We start from the raw sequence: 20,931 nt of genomic DNA, 5'->3' as shown, positions 1-20,931 counted from the left end.
CTCCAGCTGTTACCATGCAGCACTGAGCGCTCACTGTCACGGCTTCCTGTTTTTTTCTGAGAAGTCAAGTTCCAGAGTTTTCTATGTGAATCACCCACATTTTAAATGCTGTTTCAAAAGCAGTGATGACAAGACCCAAGCTCCCCACTTCGTTCTCACAGCCACCTGCTGGTGAGCACGTCAGCCCGGCTGGGGCCCCTGCTCCAGCAGGCTCTACCTGAAGGCCCTCCCTAGCCGGAGAGCACGCACCTCCGCCCTCAGCACCCCACCCTGCCACACACAGCCCAGCAGACGCAGCACCCCACCTCCAACAGGGGACCCAGCCACTGAGTGGCAACTTCACGACTTTTATTTGTGGTGCCTGTGCTATGTCTCGAAAATACCTTCTCCCCCTGCCCCGGACAGCGCCGGGGAGGGGGCAGCAAAAAATAGAAGACGTCCCTCCCTATTGCACACGGACCCTATATACAGGCCCGCCCGGCCCAGGCCGGCGGGACGCTTGGCACATTCTCGGATCCCTGCTCAGGGGCGGGAGGGGTGACTGGTGGCAGCACACGTGAGAGGGGACCTCCGGGTGGCCACTCTGGTCCTGGCTACTGGTCCTGGCACTTCCTGGTCCTCGGTTCCTTCCTGGTCCTGCCTGCAGCCCTGGTCCCCTACCTGGCTCAGCTCCCGGCTCCATCCTGGCCTCAGAGGCCCCCTTGGCTCCTGGGGGCTCTGTCCTCCCCTCCCAGCCTGGAGGTCCCGAGGGGAGGTTATGGCTTCACAGAGGCTCCCCGGCAGCCTGTCACTCGTGTTCACACGGGGGAGGGGTGCGTGTGGCAGAAGCAGCTGTATAAATGCGGGTGCGGGGCAAGTCCTCCGGGGTCACTTGGACAGTTTGCTGATGACGCGGATCAGGGCCGCGTTCTCGTCCTTGAGGCGCTGGTTGTCAGCCCGGAGGTTGGACAGGCCCTGTGGGATGGGACGGGTCAGCTGGCGGCCCTGGCAGGCGAGCCACGGCCCCCCGCGCCCCCTGAGCACTCACCTTCAGCTCCTCTTCCAGCTCAGCGGCCTTGTGCTCCAGGGCCCGGCGCTCCTGCAACACACAGGGGAGGTGAGGGCAGGGACTGGGGCTGGGGAGGGCCAGAGGGAGGCTGAGGGTGGTGGGGAAAGCTCCACGGGCAGGTTAGAGGGTCGCTGTGTCCCCTCCACGCAGACCTCCAGAGGCTGGGAGCTGGGGACATGGCCTGACCCCACCCCAGCTGCCCCACTCACGAATCTCTCCAGCTCCAGGAGGGCCGGCCTCTCTGCAAAGCGCTCCTGCCTCTGGTGGGGACAGAGAACACGCGGGGGTCAGAGCAACATCCAAACCGCTATGGCCGGGAATGGGAACCAGCGGAGAGAGGAAAGCAGGCCAGGATTCTGGCTGAGTCCTCTGCTCATCGCAAGCCCCGCCTCCAGGATCATAGCCCCACCCCCTGGCGCAGGGCCCAGCCCCTGAAGGCAGAGTTCCGCTCGGACCCCACCCCTCACTGCTCCAGCTCCTGGACTCCCAGGCCCTGAGCCCCCGCACAGCGATGCCAGGGTCACCTGCAGGGCCCGTGCCCCTCACCTGCGTGGCGCGCTCCAGCTCCACCTTGAGCTGCGCCAGCCGCAGCGTGGTCTCCGTCAGGGCCTCACGAAGTCTCTCGTTCTCCACGCGCAGCTCTGCGTAGAGCTGGGGGTACGGGGAGAGGGACGGGTCAGGCGGGGCCCCCTGACAGGCAGAGGGCAGGTGTGTAAGGCGGACTGTGGGGCTCTCCAACCTTCCTGAAGCCGCCGCCATCCGGCTCCGATTCGGGCTTGGGTTCCGGGTTGAGGGCGCGCGGCCTCCGGGGGGAAGGGCTGGCCTTGGGGGTGCTGGGGTGGGGGCAAAGCACGCGTCAGGGGCGCACGGCCCCCGCACTGCCCAGACCCCGCCCTGCCCGCCCTGTACCTGGATTCTGGGCTGATGTCCGCGGGCTTGGCCTCCTCCCCCTGTGGGCGGGGCGGGGTTCAGTGGGATGCCCAAAGGGGGGTGTGGCCGGCTCCCCCCCCCCCGCCCCCCTGCCAAGGTCGGCCCACCCTCACCTCCGCAGGCCCTCTCCTCTCCTTGCCAGCTCGGCGGTGCTCCCTGGAGGCCTGTGGTCCCTGCCCCTGCCCGTCAGGCGCCTCTACTGGGGGAGGGGCAGGAATCAGGGCTCCCTCTCCGAGGTGTCAGGCTCCCTGGGCCCGAGTCCAGGAAGACGGGCAGGCTGCAGGGGTGGGGGGGGGGCGGGGGGAGGATGGGGCGGGCTCAGATGACCTCCCAGAGACCAGACCTCACCTCTCTGGGCAGGGCCATCAGAATTCTCAACGCCAGGGACTCGGGGCTGCCAGGAAGGGTCCTGTGGGAGAGGGGCAGGGGTCAGAGGACGAGGGCTGCTTGTACCACCCGAGCCCAGTCACCTGACCCCACGGCCTCTCACCAGGCTCTCTGTGCATGACTTCTCCGGCTCTGAAGCCTTCCCTGCCACCTTCTCTGCTTCCTTCAGGTCTGTCAGAGTCACGCCCTGCAGGCACAGGGGGCAGTCAGGGCCTCAGTCCAGGCCCCCAGCCTCCTGCCTCAGACCCAGGAGTCCAGGCCCCCAGCCTCCTCCCTCAGACCCAGGAGTCCAGGCCCCCACCCCCTCCTCCCTCAGACCCAGGAGTCCAGGCCCCCAGCCTCCTCCCTCAGACCCAGGAGTCCAGGCCCCCAGCCCCTCTTCCCTCAGACCCAGGAGTCCAGGTCCCAGCCCCTCCTCCCTCTGACCCAGGAGTCCAGGCCCCCAGCCCCTCCTCCCTCAGACCCAGGAGTCCAGCCCCCCAGCCCCTCTTCCCTCAGACCCAGGAGTCCAGGTCCCAGCCCCTCCTCCCTCAGACCCAGGAGCCCAGGCCCCCAGCCCCTCCTCCCTCAGACCCAGGAGTCCAGCCCCCAGCCCCTCCTCCCTCAGACCCAGGAGCCCAGGCCCCCAGCCCCTCCTCCCTCAGACCCAGGAGCCCAGGCCCCCAGCCCTCCTCCCTCAGACCCAGGAGTCCAGCCCCCAGCCCCTCCTCCCTCAGACCCAGGAGCCCAGGCCCCCAGCCCCTCCTCCCTCAGACCCAGGAGCCCAGGCCCCCAGCCCTCCTCCCTCAGACCCGGGAGCCCAGGTCCCAGCCCGCCCCCCACACCTGTGTGGACCTCCGAGACTGGCGCATGAGGCGAGAGCGAGCTTTCCGCTGGGATTCTGACTCCTCGTCGCGCACAGGCATCTGGTAGGACCTGCGTGAAGAGCCCCTGACCTCAGGGAGGGTTCCTTTGGGCCTGTCCTTGGCTGACACCCTTGGGGGAGGCAAATTCGTGGAGAGGACCCTTCTCTCCAGAGCCTGGGGAGACCACTGCCGGCCGCTTTTACCTCCGGCGGTCCCGGGAGTCCGCTGGGGGCGCTGTGGAGGCGGCAGGGACAGCGGGCTTCCCTGGGGCTGCAGGCTCCGGGATCCTGGAGGCGGGAGTGGAGCTATGAGGGAGGGGGCTTGGCGCTCTGTCGCGTGTGGATTCATTCATTCAGCAAGCATCACTCAAGCTCGCCCTAGGTGGCAGGCGCCCGCCACCAGCAATGAGCAAGAGCAACAAATGCCCTGCCCAGGGAGGCCAATGTGAGCAGAAAGGATGCGAAATACACAACAACCATAAGGATTAGTCCATCTCGGGGCACATCGGAGGGTCAGCACGTGGGAGAAAAGAAACAGAGCAAGGACGGGAGGCGGGAGGGCCTGCGTGTCCGGGCGCCACGTCAGTGTGACCAGTGGCCGCGGTGGGCCTCCCGGGGGAGGTGACGGGAAACAGACCGAGGGAGGGACAGCAGAGCAAAGGTCCTGGGGCAGGAGTGGGAGGTGCTGGCAAAGGCACAGGGGAAGCCAGGGGAGAGGAGCAGGAGGCCGGAGCACTGTGGCCTGACAGGCTTCCCTGTGAGCTTTCACGTGGCGCAGCAAAAGGGAAACCGTGGCGGGAGCAGGGAGCAGACCCCAGAGAGCAGCACTTGCGCGGGGTCACACCAACAAGGCTGCAAGCCAGACCTGCCCCGCCTCTGCAGGGCCCCGGCCCCGGGTACTCACGGGGCAGAGGGCTCTGGCACCTTCCGGGAGGGAGTGGGGGTGATTCTGGCAAGACGGGGCTCCTTGGCCTGCGGAGAGAGGGAAGGAGGGGTATTCTCTTGGACCAGCAGCTTTGACTCGCAGGCCTGGCCCCCTGCCTCTCGCCCCACTCACCTGAGTGGCGGTCCCTTCCAGCAGCGAGGAGGACGCTGAGCGCTGCAGCCCAGCCCCAGGGGCACCCTCCGCCCCCTGTCTGTCTGCAGGGCCCAGGGCACCGGAGCTCCCCGTCTTCTGGAGGCCAAAGCGCCTGGAGAAGGGGACCTCCTCGGAGGTCTGGGGTCAGAGAAAGGTCTGTGATGGAGAAGGGGTCCCTCTTCCCAGACATTTCAAACATTCCCCCCAGAAGGACCACCGCAAACTACAATTCCCATCAGCCCCTGGAGCAGGTGCACCAGAAAGATAGTCAGCTGTACTAGAGGATTCTGGGAACTGTAGTCTTCACCCCAACTACCCAGACAAGAGAGGTACAGGATTCATGGGAGCCCCCCCTCCCCTCCCCTCTGCATACAGGGCCTCCAGGGCCTCCAGACTCACTGGGGGGCCTTTAGGGCTGGGGGGTGGCGGGGAGGACACTCCATTGAGGGTCCTGGTTTCTGCAGGGGGCGGCTCTGTTGGGTAAGAAAATGAGATCTTAATAAGAATATGCCAGCAGCACCGGCCAGTGTGGTTCAATGGTTGAGCATCGACCCATGAACCAAGAAGTCACCAGTTTTGGTTCCTGGTCAGGGCACATGCCCAGGCTGTGGGCTCGATCCCCCACACAGGGAGTGAGCAGGAGGCAGCCAGTCAATGATTCACTCTCACATCAATGCTTCTTTCTCTCCCGCTCCCTTCTACTCTCTTTAAAATCAACAATAACATTTTAAAAATAAAAAAGAATACGCCAACTGCCTGTGAGAACCAGGCCCTCCTCCCCAGACCCGAGTCCAGGCCCCCAGCTGCTCACCTGTGGGGCCTTCCTCTCGCTCGTCGTCATCATCCCGGATGGGGGGTCCCCCCGCCCCCCCAGGCCGGCGCTCCTTGGACAAGTCCTGGAGGGAGATCTTCTCTCGGCTGCTCAGGCGACACACGGAGCTCCTGGGGGGAGGGGAGGTGTCAGGTCCAAACCCCGGGCGGCCCCGCCCCGCCCTGCCCCCAGGGAGACGCCCTGGTACCGTCGGTGTTTGCTGCTGGAGGGCACCTGGGGCTCCGGGACCCGGCTCTGGGAGGCGGCCTTCTGGTTCCGCAGCTGCAGGGAAAAGGGGGCTGCTGGGAGGGGCAGAACATGGGGCTCCTGGGTCCCACATCCCCAGCATGGAAGGCCACCCGTACAGCGTGGTCACGGCTTCCCAGGTGCTCCACGGGGAGCGCAGCTCCCGGCGCAGGGAGGGCTCAGATGGCCGAGCAGCTGCACCGGGCACCTGGGTCCCATCGCGCACGCGCCATGTGCACCCACCGGCGCCCTGTTCTCCCGGCCTCTGGTCTCATCCCGGGGGGTGTCCCTACCCTCCAGGGGAGGCCTGCTCCAACTCGCCCACCCTCCCAGGACCCGGACACGCGCTCCCACAGAAACCCACCAGGGCCAGAGTCCACACCGTTCACTATTCACTCCCCGTTTTTCCAGAAACAAGGCCCCCCTGGTGCTAGTCGGAGGGACCCCGGGGGTTGCGAGGCCCAGCCTGCACGCGGGCAAATACCCGTGCGCATCCTCAGGCCCCGCCGCCTGCGACTGCCCAGCGGAGCCCTCCCCGTGCCCCCACTGGGTCTCGGTCACCAGTGGGGACGAGACTGCCCTGGGGTCAGGACCAGAGCCCCCTCCCTGCCCCGGAGGCTGACGGAGGGGCGGGCCGAGACTCACGTCCTCCTGCTTCTGGGCCAGCTCCTCCAACAGGCTCAGCACCTCCTCGTCAGCCAGGTCACAGGGCCGCTGCCCCTGTGGGGAGGGGAGAAGGGGCCGATGAAGGTGTGGGGGCCTCCTCACCCCCCCGCCAGTCCCAAAAGGGGGGGCTGGGGCCTCACCGCATGGGTCAGCGAGTCCATGCCCCCACCGTGCTCCGCCAGCAGGCGGCAGGCGTCCTCCACGCCCCAGTGGGCCGCCGCGTGCAGGGGGGTCCAGCCGTCCCCGTCCCGGAGCTCTGGGTCATAGCCAGCCTGGAGGAGCAGCCTGGGGGTCAGAGGGGCTCGGGGTCAAGGACCAGGACAAAGGCTGTGGTGGCAGCACCAGCTGTGACAGTGCTGGAAGCATCCCGGACCAGGGGGTACAAGGGCCAGTGTCCCGAGCCCCTCCCACAAGTGACCCCTCTGCCAGCAGCTCTGACCTCTCCCCTGGCCCGCAGGTGGCCTCTGGTCCCTGCAGCTGGGGGTGGAGGCACAACGTCCTGGGACCCCAGCAGCTCTGAGCGCCGGGTCCAGCAGGGCCACCCGCCCCCGGGGACAGCTGGCGGTGCCTGAGCCGACTCTGGCTGCCGCACTGAGGGGCGGGTGCCGGCAGCATCAGGCGATGGGCGCCAGGGATGCTGCTGACCCCACCGCGCAGAGGACGGCCCCACGGCAGAGGGTGATCTGGCCCAGACGCCACCAGTGCCAGGCTGAGAAACCCGCTTAACGTTCTTCTCCAGTGACAGTCACCCTGAGACCGCGCGATTCAGGGGAAGGCAGGGCTACAAGTCCAGGGCGATTCTGCACACTCAGCTCGGGGCAGACACGGCTGCTTCGGAGAACTGGCGTCAGTGAGAAGCGCTAAGGCGAGGCTAACGAGCTCGCTTCTAAGGAACCTTGTTACACAAAAGGTGCTCCATGGCCCTGCTGACACGTCACACGCCTGCCCCGGGCGCCCTCAGCCCCAGCCCTGCTGGGTGCTTGCTCTTTCCCCCAGGGCGCCCGCCTGGGTCCTGCCCTGCTGCCCTCTGCCTGCTGGTGTTCTCAGCGACCTTCTAACAGGGCCTGGCCTTGCCCCAGGGACCGGCTCTGAGGCGGGCAGGTGCCCAGGCAGCCCTGAGCGTCAGACCCAGGACTTTTGCTGGAGCAGGGACAGGGCAGCTGGGACACCAGCCTGGAGCTGAGGGGTCTTCAGCACCTCGCTGGAAAACCTGCCTGGAGATTCCACACGGAGGGGAACAGAGAGGAAAGGGTTCATCTTAACTCCATTTTCACACTAAAAATAAAGTGTAACATCACAACGGGGGTGGGGGTGGGGGTTAGAGAGAGCGCAGGGAGCCCCTGAGGGCAAGAACTGGAACCAGCTACCCCAACAGAAGGGGGCGGGGCAGCCGAATGGACAGGACGGAGGTGCGTGGCAGAAAGGGAGTGTGCACCGTAACAATTTAATCTCTCCACGCCCCAAACAACCGTGCCTCGAAATACATAACAGAAATGGATAGAGCCACAGGACGGATGCGCAAAATCCACAGCGTGGGAGTTCTATCACACCTTCCAATAACTGACAGAATAAGCAGGAGGAGAGATACACCACTGAGGACACAGGTTTAAATAGCATGACTACGACGCTGACCCAGTAACCTACATACAACACTGTGCCTGACAACGCAATTCTCTCCCACCTTTCTCACACTGGAGAATAAAATAAAGCAAGGCTTCAACAAATTCAAGAAATCTGGAATCATACAGAACCCCATTCCCTGACCACAGTGCAATTAAATCAGGACATGGGTAATGAAACAAAATTCCATATACTTGGAAATTAAGAACATACTTCTAAATAATCCATGCGTCAAAGAATAAAAATTACATGTTGGAAGATGTTTTAAACAGGATGACGATGAAAGGTCTATATATTAAGACTTACGGATGCAGCTAAGGCTGTATTTAGAGGCAAATACATAGCCTTAAGGACATAAATTAAGAAAAGATGAGAATGGACAAAATTCACAGGAAGCTATAAGACAACAAGAAGGAGCAGACTGGCCCCAGAGAAAGACCAGGGGGAAGGGCGGGTCCCTGCCAGCCCAGCTCACCTCATCACTTCGATGTAGCCCTTAGCAGCCGCCACATGCAGGGCAGAGGCCCCCGTGCGGGGGTGCCGGGCCTCAGGCATGGCACCTCCGTTCAGCCAGCACCTTGTGTCGTGAAGCAGCAACTCCTCCTCGGCTCGTTTGGCTGCCTCCACATCCACACCTGGGAGGACAGGAAGGGGTGACAGGTGGGACTCACCCCAAAGTCTAGGAAGCACAGCTCACCCTGTGCCTTGCCCTGTCCCTCTCCGTCTGTGTGCTCCTCCAGGACTCAGAGGTCCTGGGCCAGCTCAACCACTACCACTTTCCCATCGCGTTCTGCGCAGCCCAGGGCGCCACTGAGGGTCTCTGAGTCCCTGCGGGGGGGGGGGGGGGGGGACGGGGGGGAGGCTGGGAGAACGGAAATCGCAAGCATTTTCTCACTTCAACCCAAGCATCACCTTGATCATTCTTTTTTTTTTTTACAGAGAGGAAAGGAGAGGGATAGAGTTAGAAACATCGATGAGAGAGAAACATCAATCAGCTGCCTCCCGCACACCTCTTACTGGAGATGTGCCCTGCAACCAAGGTACATGCCCTTGACTGAATTGAACTTGGGACCCTTCAGTCTGCAGGCTGACGCTCTATTCACTGAGCCACACCAGTTAGGGCTTGATCATTCTTTTTAAGGATAACACCTAAAATTTACTGAGCAAATACAGCGTTTGACTGTATTTAACTCTTCCTGTCACTACTGATACGATCCTTAGCCCACCACCTTCAGGCATTGTCACCATTATCAGTCTGATAACTCGTTAGGACAGACCAAGCAAAACGCCCCTCAACACAGTGTCTGTAGGGGGGGGGGCGGGGGGGGGAGCAATAGTTTCTTTCCTCCTCAGCGCTGATCCCTGTTCTCAGCTGTGCTAGCACCTAGAGCAGTGGTTCTCAACCTTCTGGCCCTTTAAATACAGTTCCTCATGTGGTGACCCAACCATAAAATTATTTTTGTTGCTACTTCATCACTGAAATGTTGCTACTGTTATGAATTGTAATGTAAATATCTGATATGCAGGATGGTCTTAGGCGACCCCTGTGAAAGGGTCACTTGACTGCCAAAGGGGTCGCGACCCACAGGTTGAGAACCGCTGACCTAGAGCCATCTGGTCTCCTCGCTAGTCAATGTCATTGCATCCAATCTCAGCTTCATGGGAAGCTGTGCTGCATTTATGGGGGCAAAAGGCAAGGTGTGACTTCATCCTGTACAGCAAAAGGTGGCGGGCTCAATCCCTGGTCAGGGCACACATCCAGGTCACGGGTTTGATCCCTGGTTGGGCCACATGGAGGAGAAAACCAATTGATGTTTCTCTCTCTCTCTCCCTTCCTCTCTCTAAAAAAATAAAATAAAATAATAATGGAGCCAGGCTCAGAGGCAGCGTAAATAAAAAACACATGCTGAACTCTGAAGTAACTCAAAAAATGGGTGGCAACTCATAAATAGTTTTTTTAATATATTTTATTGATTTTTTAGAGAGGAAGGGAGAGGGATAGAGAGTTAGAAACATCGATCAGAGAGAAACATCGATCAGCTGTCTCCTGCACATCTCCCACTGGGAATGTGTCCGCAACCAACGTACATGCCCCTGACCGGAATCGAACCCGGGACCCCTGAGTCCGCAGGCTGATGTTCTATCCACTGAGCCACACCGGTTAGAGCCATAAATAGTTTCTATATTGATTACATGTTGAAATTACATTTTGGACATATTGGATTAAAAAATATATTATTGCCCAACTGGCGTGGCTCCGTGGTTGAGTGTCGACCTACGGACCAGAAGGTCATGGTTCGATTCCCAGTCAGGGCACATGCCCGGGTTGCAAGCTTGCAGGCTCGGTCCCCATTGTGGGGCGTGCAGGAGGCAGCCGATCAATAATTCTCTCACCATTGATGTTTCTGTCTCTCTCTTTCCCTGTCTTTTCCTCTCTGAAATAAAAATATATTTTTAGAAAAGTATTACTAAACTTAACTTCACCTTACTTTTTTACTTTTAAATAGGTTTTTCTTGATTTTTGGAGAGAGGAAGGGAGAGGGAGAGAGAAACATTAACAAGGGAGAAACATTGATGGGCTGCCTCCTGCATTCCTCCTGCGGGAATCCAGCCCACAACCCAGCAACGTGCCCCGACTGGAACTGAACCGGTGACCTTTCGGTGTGTGACACGAAGCCCAACCAACTGAGCCACCCCAGCCGGGACTCTTCTCACTTGTTTAAAAACGCACCTTCTTGGAGATGTGCAATTACTCCGTGGCTCACATTGGTTTCCCAGTAGACAGCCGTGGCAAAGGACCCCCACATATCACCGCTCGGCTTAAAATTAAAACGACGGACAGGAGCCCGTGTGCCCCTCGCTGACTCCACCCCACACCCTGCGGCCCGAGGGAACGGCCACCACGGATTAGCTTTCGGGAATGTGGTGCTGTGTATCCGTACTGCACAGACTGCAACGCCGTGCCCTGTCCACACGGGTCCCAGACACTCGATCCCCTCCACCCCTGGCTGAGGGCCAAACCCCCAAGCCCCGGCTCCCCGCTGGCGCCACCTGGTGGCACCAGGGCCTACCGCCAACGGAACACCTTGGGCCGCCCAGCTGGCCAAGGACGGGGCTGCTATGCCAGGAATGTCTGCCTGGTCAGGGCCCATCTCCGGAGAGGCCTGGAGTGTGCTGGTGTCTCAGGGGCCCGCCCTCTCCCTCTCCCTCACCCTCGGCCACTTCCTTAAAGGGAATCGCCTCCACCCGATCCCGGGACAGCTGATGTGCCAGGCTCCGGGGAGGGCAGGGGCCGCGTTCGCTGACTCTGTTCGGCAGCCGCAGGACTGCGTTCTTTCGCATGTTCCTACTCATCCTCCTCAAGTTTGCTTTTTCTGGAGACCTGCCTGCGTCTGCTGACAGACGACAGCCGGGGGGTACTGGCCACCAGGATTTTAAGTGGGTTTTTTTTTTTGTGGCGGTAAAATAAAGATGAACATCAAATGTACTGATGGTGCAATCTGAACATGCCTAATCGAGTGGCATTTAGCACAGCCACCATGCTGTGCAAACCGTCCGACTGTCTAGCTCAGCCGTGGGCAAACTACGGCCCGTTTGAAATGAATAAAACTAAAAAAAAAAAAAAAGACCGTACCCTTTTATGTAATGATGTTTACTTTGAATTGATATTAGTTCACACAAACACTCCATCCATGCTTTTGTCCCGGCCCTCCGGTCCAGTTTAAGAACCCATTGTGGCCCTTGAGTCAAAAAGTTTGCCCACCCCTGGCTAGCTCCTGGATCCCATCCATCCCCAGTGAGCACTGGCTCCCTGCGCCTCCCTTCCCCAGCCCCTGCGTCCACCAGTCTACTTCCTGTCACGGTGGAGTTGCCTGTCTGTAAATAAAGTTTTATCAGAACACAGCCAGGCTCACACACTTACGACTGTGCCTGGCCCTCTGCCCCACTGTGGCTGCACGAAGTCCCCGCCATCCAGCCCCAGCACTCCCTTCACCCTTTCTCTAAAATATGAGTGTTTTCTTAAAAATTATATTTTTATTGATTTCAGAGAGGAAGGGAGAGAGAAACATCCGTGATGAGAGAGAATCACGTATCGGCCGCCTCCTGCACGCCCCACACTGGGGATCGAGCCCACAACCCGGGCCTGTGCCCTGACCGGGAATCAAACCATGACCTCCTGGGTCAACACTCAACCACTGAGCCACGCCGACCGGGCTAAACACGGTTTTTAAAAAATTGATTTGCAAGAGAGAGAAACATCAATGTGAGAGCGGGACATCGACCGGCTGCCTCCTGCATGGTCCCCACTGGGCACGGGCCCTGACCGGGAACCGAACCCGCAACCCCTCGGTGCAAAGAGGACACTGAATCGACTGAGCCACACAGGCCGGGACCAGAACCCTCTTCAGCTGACAACACTGACACCCTGTCCCCATTCAACACCTCGCCCCTGCGGTCGCCACCACCCTGACCACCATCCTGCCGTCTGTCTGTGAGTCTGCCTTCCGGGTGCGTCACGTACCTGGAGTCACACCCTGTGACCCTGTGACTCAGCGGGTTGTCCCTAAGGACCCCCACGTTGTGTGTGTGTCAGGATTTCGTTCCTTTCAGGCTGCACAATGTTCCCTGTACGGCCAGGCCACGTCCTGTCCACTCGCCTGTGGATGGGCACGGGGTGCCCACCTGTCAGCAGCCGTGAGTAACGCTGCTGGGAACAGGGGCGCACAAACTGCTCTGCGCTGAGCCAGGCTGCACGGTGGCTGGCCCTCGCCCTCGCCCTCGCCCTCGCCCTCGCCCTCGCCCTCGCCCTCGGCCTGGTTCACCGGCCCGCAGACCACTTCTGATCACAGCAGCCCAGAGGCCTGCGCGCCGGGCGGCACCTGTGCTCCGGACCGGGCTGGCGGACAGACCTCTCTGTGGCCAGCAGCCTCGAGAGACAGAGGCAGTGAGATGGGGCAGCAGAGGGGACGGATGTGCTCAGGACGCAGCGGCCGGCCGGCGTGGCTCAGTAGCCGGGCATGTACACCTCGAACCAGGAGGCCACGGTTCGATTCCAGGTCAGGGCACACGCCCAGGCTGCGGGCTCGTCCCCGCTGTGTGCCATGCAGGAGGCAGCCGATCGATGATTCTCTCCTTATTGTCAATATTTCCATCTCTCTCTCCCTCTCCCTTCCTCTCTGGAATCAATAAAAGAAATATTAAAAAAATAAAAAAGAAAGATGCAGTGGCCGAGCTCCGGGCAGCGTCCGCACTGCTGACACACCTGCCCGCCTGGAGTGTCCAGCCCCGACCACCTCCGCCGCCGGGCCTGGCCCTGCTGTGCACGGCTGCAGGGGACACTGCAGCGGGCACCGTCCGGAGGCGCAGCACGCTTGGGGGTTCCCCGCACCCTCCTTGCAGCTGGGGTGCAGCCCGGGGCCCAGGTTCTGCTGAGGCAGCAGCTCCCACCCCCGGCGGTGCAGCCGAGGGGCCCTCCAGCCGCACCGCTGACGCCCGTCCGACCAGCCATTCTCCCAGCCTTGGCCTCGCCGCCGAGCGGGCGCGGGGCCCTCGGCGAGGCTGATGCACGCTACGGGCCACTCCTCCAGGGAAGCCCCGAGTGTCCAGGAGCCTGAGGGCCACTGATGGCCGTTCTCGCCCCGGGCCGGACTCCAGGGGGAGGCCCAGGAAAGCAGCCTCCTCAGGGAGGAGGGCTCCAGGGCACAGCCACCTGGCCACACCGGGGACAAGTTCAAGGTGAACTTCCCAGTGACAGGGCGGACCGACAGGACCTGTGTCCCAGAGCGCCCGGGGGTCCCGCCCCGCAGATGGCAGCAGCCACACGCTGCCCGCTGCTCGGAGAGCAACAATGTCCATTCCGGTTCCCGGGGAGGGTCCTCGCTCTGGGAGACACTGCCTCCTGTGCCTGGCGGAGGCCACGGTGCCAGCAACATATTCTCAACATGGATCAGGGGAGGGAGGAAGCCAGGGAAGGAGGGAGGGGAGCGAAAAGGCGGGTTTCTGTATGGGGCGGGGGAGGGGGAGGGCACCCACAGAAATGCGCCCACAAGTTACAAAACTGACGAATCTCTACTTTCATCTGAACCGAGCCCGGCCGCCGTGGCTCAGGGCCAGGGCACCGACCTAGGAACCAGGAGGCCACGGTTTAATACCCGGTCAGGGCCCAGGCCCGGGCTGTGGGCTGGATCCCCAGTGTGGGGCGTGCAGGAGGCAGCCTACCAGTGGCTCTGTCATCACTGATGTTTCTATCTCTCTCCCTCTCCCTTCTTCTCTGAAGACAATAAAAATATATTAACCAGAAGAAAATTCAAGGCTTTTTTAAAAAAAATCATCTGAACCGACGGGGCAGGTTCGGAGCTGCTCGGAGCTGGAGGTTCCTACTGAGAAGTCGCAGGCCTGGAGGGAGCCCCCGCTCCGCCTCTGCCGCCCTCACCCCCCACCTGAACCCCAGCAGGGCGCCCAGGCTGATGTGCCCCCCGGGGGGGGGCTCGCTCTCTCTCTCTCTGGCACTCACCCTGCCTGAGGCCAGGCCCTGACCGCCCCACCCGGGCCACAGCGGGCACCTGGCATCAGGCACCTTCTCCAGTCCCGACTGAGCCCTGCTTCCACCCCAGGCGGCGCCGCCAGCCTCCCGTCTCCCACAGGCAAGGATGCCGACCCGAGACGCTGGGCGCCGCAGCCACACCCTCGGCCCACGGCTCCTGCGGGTCCCACGGGCGTCACCAGCCCCCTGAGACCCGAGCTGCTCAGGCCCCCAGCCCACCTGCCCCGCCTCCTCCGCCCGTCCCAGCAGCCCTCACGTCCGCGCGTCCTGGACGGCTATTTTTAGGTCTCGGGGAGCGGTCACAGCCCCGCTGAGAACCTGCTAGAAGCAACGCACACTCCTCAGAAAAATAAACATGGCCAGGCACGTGGGGGTCCTGGGCCCCACGCGAAGGACCCTGGGGTTCGGTGCGCATGGGGAACCCGTCCCAGGGCGCCTGCATTCTACTCCCTTCAGCAAACACTCCTGAGAGCACCTCCGTCGGGGGTCCCCCAATCCCACCTCGGAGACCCCCGGACGAGCCACACCGCCCTCGCCATGTTCTCGGTTACGTGGAGGGTCCACGTCAGTCTGAGCCCCGCCTCGGTGCCCGGGGGTGGCACAAGCACTTACACGTTCACTCATTCAAGGTGCCAGGCAGCCCTGGGAGGAGGTACTGACACCCCCATTTCACCGCCCAGGAAACAGGCACAGAGGGAGTCAGAGCCCTAGGAAATGGAGGAGCCGGCCTCTGAGCCCCGACCCCCTGACTCCCAAGCTCTGCACCTCAGGGCCGCGGGAGGGGGAGCCCACCCCCAGGGCCCACCTCGGTGGGCGATCTCCGCCTTCAGGAGGCCCTCCATGGCGTCGGACTCGGCCAGGTCCAGCGGCAGGTCCCCGTCGCTATTGACGGCGGCAATGTTGGCCCCGTGGCTCAGGAGGTACCTGGGGGCGGGAGGCGGTCAGGCTGAGGGTCCCAGCCCGGCCCCGGCCAGGCCCTGCCGCCCGCCCCACGCCTCACCTGGCGATGTCCAGGTACCCGCAGGAGGCGGCCACGTGCAGCGGCGTCCAGCCCTCGTTGTCCGCCTGGTTCACCGTGGCGCCCTGCTCCACCAGGAAGCGCACCACCTCCAGGTTCTCGTCGATACAGGCCTGGGGGTGGGGGCGGGGAGGACAAGCTGTCAGCCCTCGGCTCATCCAGACCCACAGGTCTGCCCGGCGGGGCTCCCAACGGGGACCTTGGGACAGATCCAGGCCCCGATGGCCCTGGGACGGGCCCTGAAGGCACCATCCGGACCCTGGAGGCCCTGCGGCCACCCAGCTGTGCGCGAGACCCCGGCTCCCGGCGGGTAGGTGAGCCGGCACCCGGAGCCCAGGGAGACCATGAGGAGCTCCCCGCTCCCTGCGCGTCGGAACCGGATGGAGAAGGTGCTCCTAACCCCCGGCCGGACTCCTGGCTGGTGCTTGTCCTCTGACGGGACAGGACCTGCCCCCAGGCCCAGTCCCCTCCCCAGTCTGCACCGACAGGACCGGGCTGAGGGAGGGACTGAGGGAGAGGCCTGGTAGCCCCAGGCCCAGCAGGTGCTCTTCAGGGGCTGCCCTGAGGGGAGACCACCGGCCCCTGCAGCCCACAGCGGGTCCCAGGTCCCTGGAGCGCAGGGCGGAGTGGGGCCGGGGCAGGATGGCGAGGTGGGAGAGGCGTCAGCGTGTGCCGGGCCGGGGCCGAGGAGCCGCAGCTCACGAGCCCCGAGGACCCGTCACTGCGACGGGCGCCGACCCCTGTTCTTCTGTGTGTGGTTCTTTTAATATATTTTTATTGATTTCGGGGGGGGGGGGGAGAGAGAGGAGCATCAGTGATGAGAGAGGATCACTGATCGGCTGCCTCCTGCACGCCCCACACTGGGAATCGAGCCCGCATCCCGGGCCTGTGCCCTGACCGGGAATGGAACCGTGACCTCCTGGTTCATCGGTCGATGCTCAACCACTGGGCCACCCGGCCGGACAGGATGCTGTCTTACGAAGGAAGAATCAAAGCTCCAGAGACCGAAGCCCCAGGCGCACGCAGACGCCGGGTGGGCCTAAGGCGGCCGCGGACCTGGCCTCCCGGGGCCGCGGGGTGAGTTGAGCCCCCGGCCCCTCACCTCTCCCAAGCTGCCCATCGGGAGAGGGGGGAGGCAGCTGCAAGGGCCAAGAGCATGAAGTCATGGAAACTCAGGCTGTGCGAGGGGGGCCACACGTGCCCTGGGAACGGGATGAACTCTGGGCTCCGTTTATTTCCACCCGGTCGCCATGGCGATGGCGGAGGGGGGCCAGGAGGGAGATGGGCCTTTCCCTTTCAAGGGCCTGGCCGGGCACAGGCATCCCGTGTGAAAGATGCCTGAGGCCTGGGCACCAGGGACCCAGGAATCCAGGCCCCGGCCCCGCCCCCTCACGCCCGGGGGACCAGGTGCCCGCACCTCCCCTGTTCAGTCCACAGAACCCTGGCTCCCAGTCCCTCCGACCCAGCCAGAGCCCTAGCCAGGGACTCACAAGGCGATTTCGGGGAGGAGGAGAGCGTGCACCAGGCTGAGTCTCGAGAACTCCCGGGGACACAGGCAGGGCAGGGGGCGGGGGCCTGAGCGCCCGCTGGGGAGGATTCACAACGGAATCCGCAGCCCAGGGCTCCCCAGACGGGACTCCCGTCCCCGTCTGCCCGGGACTGGGGGCTTCCGGGCCCTGGGACCTTCAGTGGGAAAACCAGGCCCGTCTCGGGCAAACCAGCACCACCTGGTCCCCCCAACCCAGGCCTGACGCACACCCAGCTCTCGGTGGCTGGCCGTGACCTGAGACAGGACCTGCTCCCCCCTGAGCCTGGGACCCCCTAACCCGCAGGCGTCCTGAGCCCTGGCAGAGTCTACCCAGTGTGGGCCTGCAGCGGGAGAGAGACCCCACCTGCAAGGCAGCCTGCTGGGCGAGGCCAGGGTGGCCTTTGCAGGGGCCAGGCCACGGTGGCTGCTGGGCATCAGGGCTCGGCCGGAAGAGCAGGGCCAGGAGCCCCGGGGGAAGGTCCAGGGGACACTGAAACCTGGCGACCCTCTCCCCGCTGGCCCTACATGGCCCCATGCAAGCGGACCCTCCTCTGGTGGCACTAGGGCCTCTGCAGGGGACAAGCCTGGGGGTGGGGGGAGGAATGGGGGAGTAGCACTTAGACCAGGGACAGCGACACCCTGCTGACCAGCTAGGCTGCTTCCCAAAGGAGTTCACACACACACACACACACACACACACACACCACACACCCACACCCACACACACACACATCACACCCACACACCCACACACCCACACCACACACCCACACACACACACCACACACACACACACACCACACACACACACCCACACCACACACCCACACACCCACACCACACACACACACCACACACACCACACACACCCCCCCACACCACACACCCACACACCCACACCACACACACACACCACACACACCACACACACCACACACACACACACACACACACACCAACACACACCACACACACACCACACACACACACACACACACACACACACACACACACACGGCCTCCCTCCTTCGCCGGCCCTGCCAGGGCGGGCTCCACGACTGGCCCCATTTTACAGATAAAACAACTGAGGCCCAGAGAGAAAAGGCACTGCCTGGAGGTCCCGGCTGTGAGGAGCTGAGGTTGGAGCTCAGGGCTACCGTGTGTCCCTGACCGGCTCCCCTCCTGAGAAGCGGACTGTGCAGGCACTGCCCGCTGTCACCCTGCCCACCCTTCCTTCCTCTCCCGGGGGTCCTGGCAGGAGGAAGGGGCTGGGCCTGGATCGGTCACTAGGAGACCAGGAGGGAGAAGGCCTCGGGGACAGGGACGGGGAGGGGATGGAGGCTCTCCTGTGGCCGGTCTTGTCCCTGGCGGTCCCACTGTGTGTGGGTGGGGGAGGGGGAGACAGATAAAACCGCCCAGAACCAGGGAGCACCCTGGGGCATAAGCGGCCTGGTCCTGGGACTCAGAGGCACCCAGGGTGTCTCGGAAAAGCACACGGGCCCGGCCGGCGGGGCTCCGTGGGTGAGCGTCGTTGACCTAGGAACCAGGGGGTCACAGTTTGATTCCCCGTCAGGGCACACGCCCGGGTTGTGGGCTCGGTCCTCAGTGTGGAGGGGAGTGGGGGTTGCAGGAGGCAGCCGCTCAACCACCGATTCTCTCTCACCATGGCCGTTTCCGTCTCTCCTTCCTCTCTGAAATCAATAAAAATATATTAGAAAAGAAAAGGAAAGAAAAGCACAGGGGCCCAGGTTGTGCAGGGAGTGGACGATCGGGGTTCTCGAGCCCCCGGGAAAAGGCGACAGGGCAGAAGGCCAGGCGATGGCACAGCCTGTGGCAGGGAGAAGCTGGCCAAACCCACAGGAGGAGAGGGTGTCTGGGCTGAGAGAGCAGGACGGCCAGCGGACGGAGGGGTGGCCCGGCGCCAGGAAGGGGTGGGGTGGGTGCTGAGAGGGTGCCCAGCAAGAAAGGTGCCGGTGCAGACCCAGCCTGGGCGAGGGGAGCGAGGGAAGGGGGCGATGCGAGGTGCCTGCAGGAGAAACATCCCGGGGAGCAGGCGTCTGCAGGGAGGCAGGGGGTGGCCAGGGGCCAGAAGGAGAATGTGGAGGGCGCGGGGGAGGGGGGGGACCCCAACCAGGGAGGCATCACCCCCTTGGAGGGTGCAGAGCCTGGGCGGCGGTTCAGACAAGCGCACCCTCAAGACAGCAACAGATGGGCCAGCGCCAGGGGCAGCCGGGGAGGGGAGAGGGGGACCCTGAAAGGCACGCAGGGACCTGGGCCCGGGCGCAGAGGGTGGCGCGGGGCCGGGGCGGCGGAGGAGGAAGCAGAGGCCGGGGTGAGAGCGGACGCTGCTCGGGGAAGGCGGTGCCTGCCTGGAAGGGGGCGACCGCGGGCCAGACGGGGCCCCAGTGTTGCCGGAAGAGGAGGCACCGGCTCAGGAAAGCGTGGCCGCGTTTGACGGCACCGGCGGGGGCGGCACAGCCCAGACGACGCGGGGAAAGGGCGCTCGGGGTCGGGCGGGCGAGGACAGCGCGAAGGGACCGGACGCGCCCCCCCCCGCCCCCGCGCATCAGCAAGGGTTGGGGTGCAGGGAGAGGGCAGCGCAGGGCGGCACAGCCCAAGGCCGGTTCCAGGGGCTCCGGGCTGGACCCGGGAGCTCGAGGTGGGTGAGCCGGGGAAGGGGGGCTCGGACAGGGGGTCAGATCGCCCGGGACGGAAGGCGCGGGGTCCGCATCGCGGGTGCAGACCCGCGCGGGGAGGGAGGGAGGGAGGGAGGCGGCGGGCGGGCGGGGCGCTGACCTGGTGCAGGGCGCTGATGCCGTCGGCGTTGGTGGAGTCCAGCACGGCGCGGGCGGGCGGCGGGGCGGCGGGGTCGGGGTCGGCGCCGGGGTCGGGGTCGGCCGCGCGCAGCATCAGGCGGGCCTCGTCCAGGTCGCCGCCCGCGCAGGCCGCCAGGAACTCGGCGGCGCGCTCGAAGCGCACGGTGCGGACGCGCCGCTCCCCGGGGCCCGGCTCGGCGCCCGCCCGCGCCCCCCACTGCCGCAGCTGCTCCCGCCGCCGCTCGCGGGCCGCCGCCGCCGCCGCCCCCGGGCACGCCCCGTCCTCGCCCGACATCGCGTCGCCCGCCCGCTCCGTGAGCGAGCGAGCGAGCGAGCGAGCGAGCGCCCAGCCTCAGCCGCCGCCGCCGCCGCCCGCCCCGGGGCCGCCGGGAACTGCCGCGGGTCTCGCGCCGCCCGCCGGAGGCGCTGCCGGCCCCGCCCGGCGCGCGACGTCACCACGCCGGCCCGGGGGGCGCCGGGAAATGCAGTCCACGGGTCACAGAGAGCCGCGGGGAGCGCTGGGAAATGGAATCTCTACCGTAAAGAGGAGGTTGCTAATGGCAACGTTCCAGCCTCTAGCTGCCCCCAGGCAGACTGGGAAATCCGCTAGTCTCAGGGGTCAAATGGAAATCTAACGGAGGGGATGCCCCGAGCGACACCGGGAAATGGAGTTTGTCGGTCGGAGGAGTGACACCCCCCCCCCCCACACACACACACACACACACACACCTCCCACGGCATGCTGGGAAATGGAATTGAGCATCTCAGGGACGGGACCTGGTAGGAAAAGGGACTCTGCAGCCCGGAAGTCCTAAAAATATAAAGATGATTTTTCCTTATCAGCTTTCCTCATATCATCCAGTTGATATATTTTGGGATGTCTGCTCCCTTCAACCAGAAATAAGCTACAGGAGGACAGCGAATTTGGCTTCTGCGTGCACTCCTTGTTCCCAGAGCCCAGAACTTAGCCTTATAGTAATTGAAAATAGTTTTTGAATGAATGAGTAAGGGGATTCCCTAGGTCTTGAAAAACTTCAGGGCACCATGGGAAACCCCTAAGTCATTAAAGGCAATGCATGCCCAAGCCTCCCTGGCTGGCCGCCCACGGCATGCTGGGAAATTCACTTTTTGGCACAAAGTTCACAGCAATGGGCCAACAGCCTGGGGGCCTGCTGGGAAATGTAGTCCGCATGGCCACGCCCCTAAAGGCTCAGTTGGTACCACCCCAAGAAATCAGGCTCATTGGCATGAGAAGTCCAAAGCCCCTGATGATAACTCCTGGATCATATAGGGGGAAAGGAACCCAAGAGGAGGAGTCCACAATGAGCACCCACAGAACCTATTGGCTCTCGCTTCCCTTGGTCTCACCCTGGGTCGTGAAGCACGCTGGGAAAT

At 63.3% G+C, this 20,931-nt stretch overlaps 1 protein-coding gene across 2 annotated transcripts; it reads right to left on the bottom strand.

Annotated features, from left to right (window-relative positions):
- Positions 1 to 327: 327 nt before the first annotated feature.
- On the bottom strand, positions 328 to 19,958 carry PPP1R12C (protein phosphatase 1 regulatory subunit 12C). Of its 2 annotated transcripts, none has more exons than XM_059665719.1 (22): positions 19,517 to 19,958; positions 15,175 to 15,305; positions 14,980 to 15,098; positions 8,106 to 8,265; positions 6,151 to 6,295; positions 5,990 to 6,064; positions 5,307 to 5,380; positions 5,099 to 5,229; positions 4,687 to 4,760; positions 4,267 to 4,425; positions 4,114 to 4,181; positions 3,414 to 3,497; positions 3,190 to 3,280; positions 2,469 to 2,552; positions 2,327 to 2,387; positions 2,092 to 2,177; positions 1,958 to 1,998; positions 1,788 to 1,881; positions 1,595 to 1,699; positions 1,258 to 1,308; positions 1,028 to 1,078; positions 328 to 954 (listed from the first exon to the last, which is right to left on the bottom strand). In XM_059665719.1, the coding sequence occupies exons 1-22, from the start codon at positions 19,829 to 19,831 to the stop codon at positions 868 to 870; spliced, it is 2,286 nt and encodes a 761-aa protein (XP_059521702.1). In that variant the 5' UTR covers positions 19,832 to 19,958; the 3' UTR covers positions 328 to 867. The 2 variants fall into 2 exon arrangements, with proteins under 2 accessions (XP_059521702.1, XP_059521703.1); XM_059665720.1 differs by having other exon boundaries at positions 2,092 to 2,174.
- Between the last annotated feature and the right edge of the window lie 973 nt (positions 19,959 to 20,931).

This window comes from Myotis daubentonii, chromosome 15 (genome assembly GCF_963259705.1).
Source record: "Myotis daubentonii chromosome 15, mMyoDau2.1, whole genome shotgun sequence".
In the NCBI taxonomy this organism is placed as follows: domain Eukaryota; kingdom Metazoa; phylum Chordata; class Mammalia; order Chiroptera; family Vespertilionidae; genus Myotis; species Myotis daubentonii.
The sequence above is the reverse complement of the archived record's forward strand: the minus strand, read 5'-3'. Positions and strand labels throughout refer to the sequence as shown.

What these genes read in the sequence shown, in the direction of transcription:
- PPP1R12C (XM_059665719.1), bottom strand. Translation starts at nt 19,831, where the DNA reads ATGTCGGGCGAGGACGGGGCGTGCCCGGGGGCGGCGGCGGCGGCGGCC. An exon ending in GGGTACCTGGACATCGCCAG is followed by an intron (nt 15,099 to 15,174) that starts GTGAGGCGTGGG and finishes TCCCGCCCCCAG; the next exon opens with GTACCTCCTGAGCCACGGGG. An exon ending in AGCTGGAAGAGGAGCTGAAG is followed by an intron (nt 955 to 1,027) that starts GTGAGTGCTCAG and finishes CCCATCCCACAG; the next exon opens with GGCCTGTCCAACCTCCGGGC.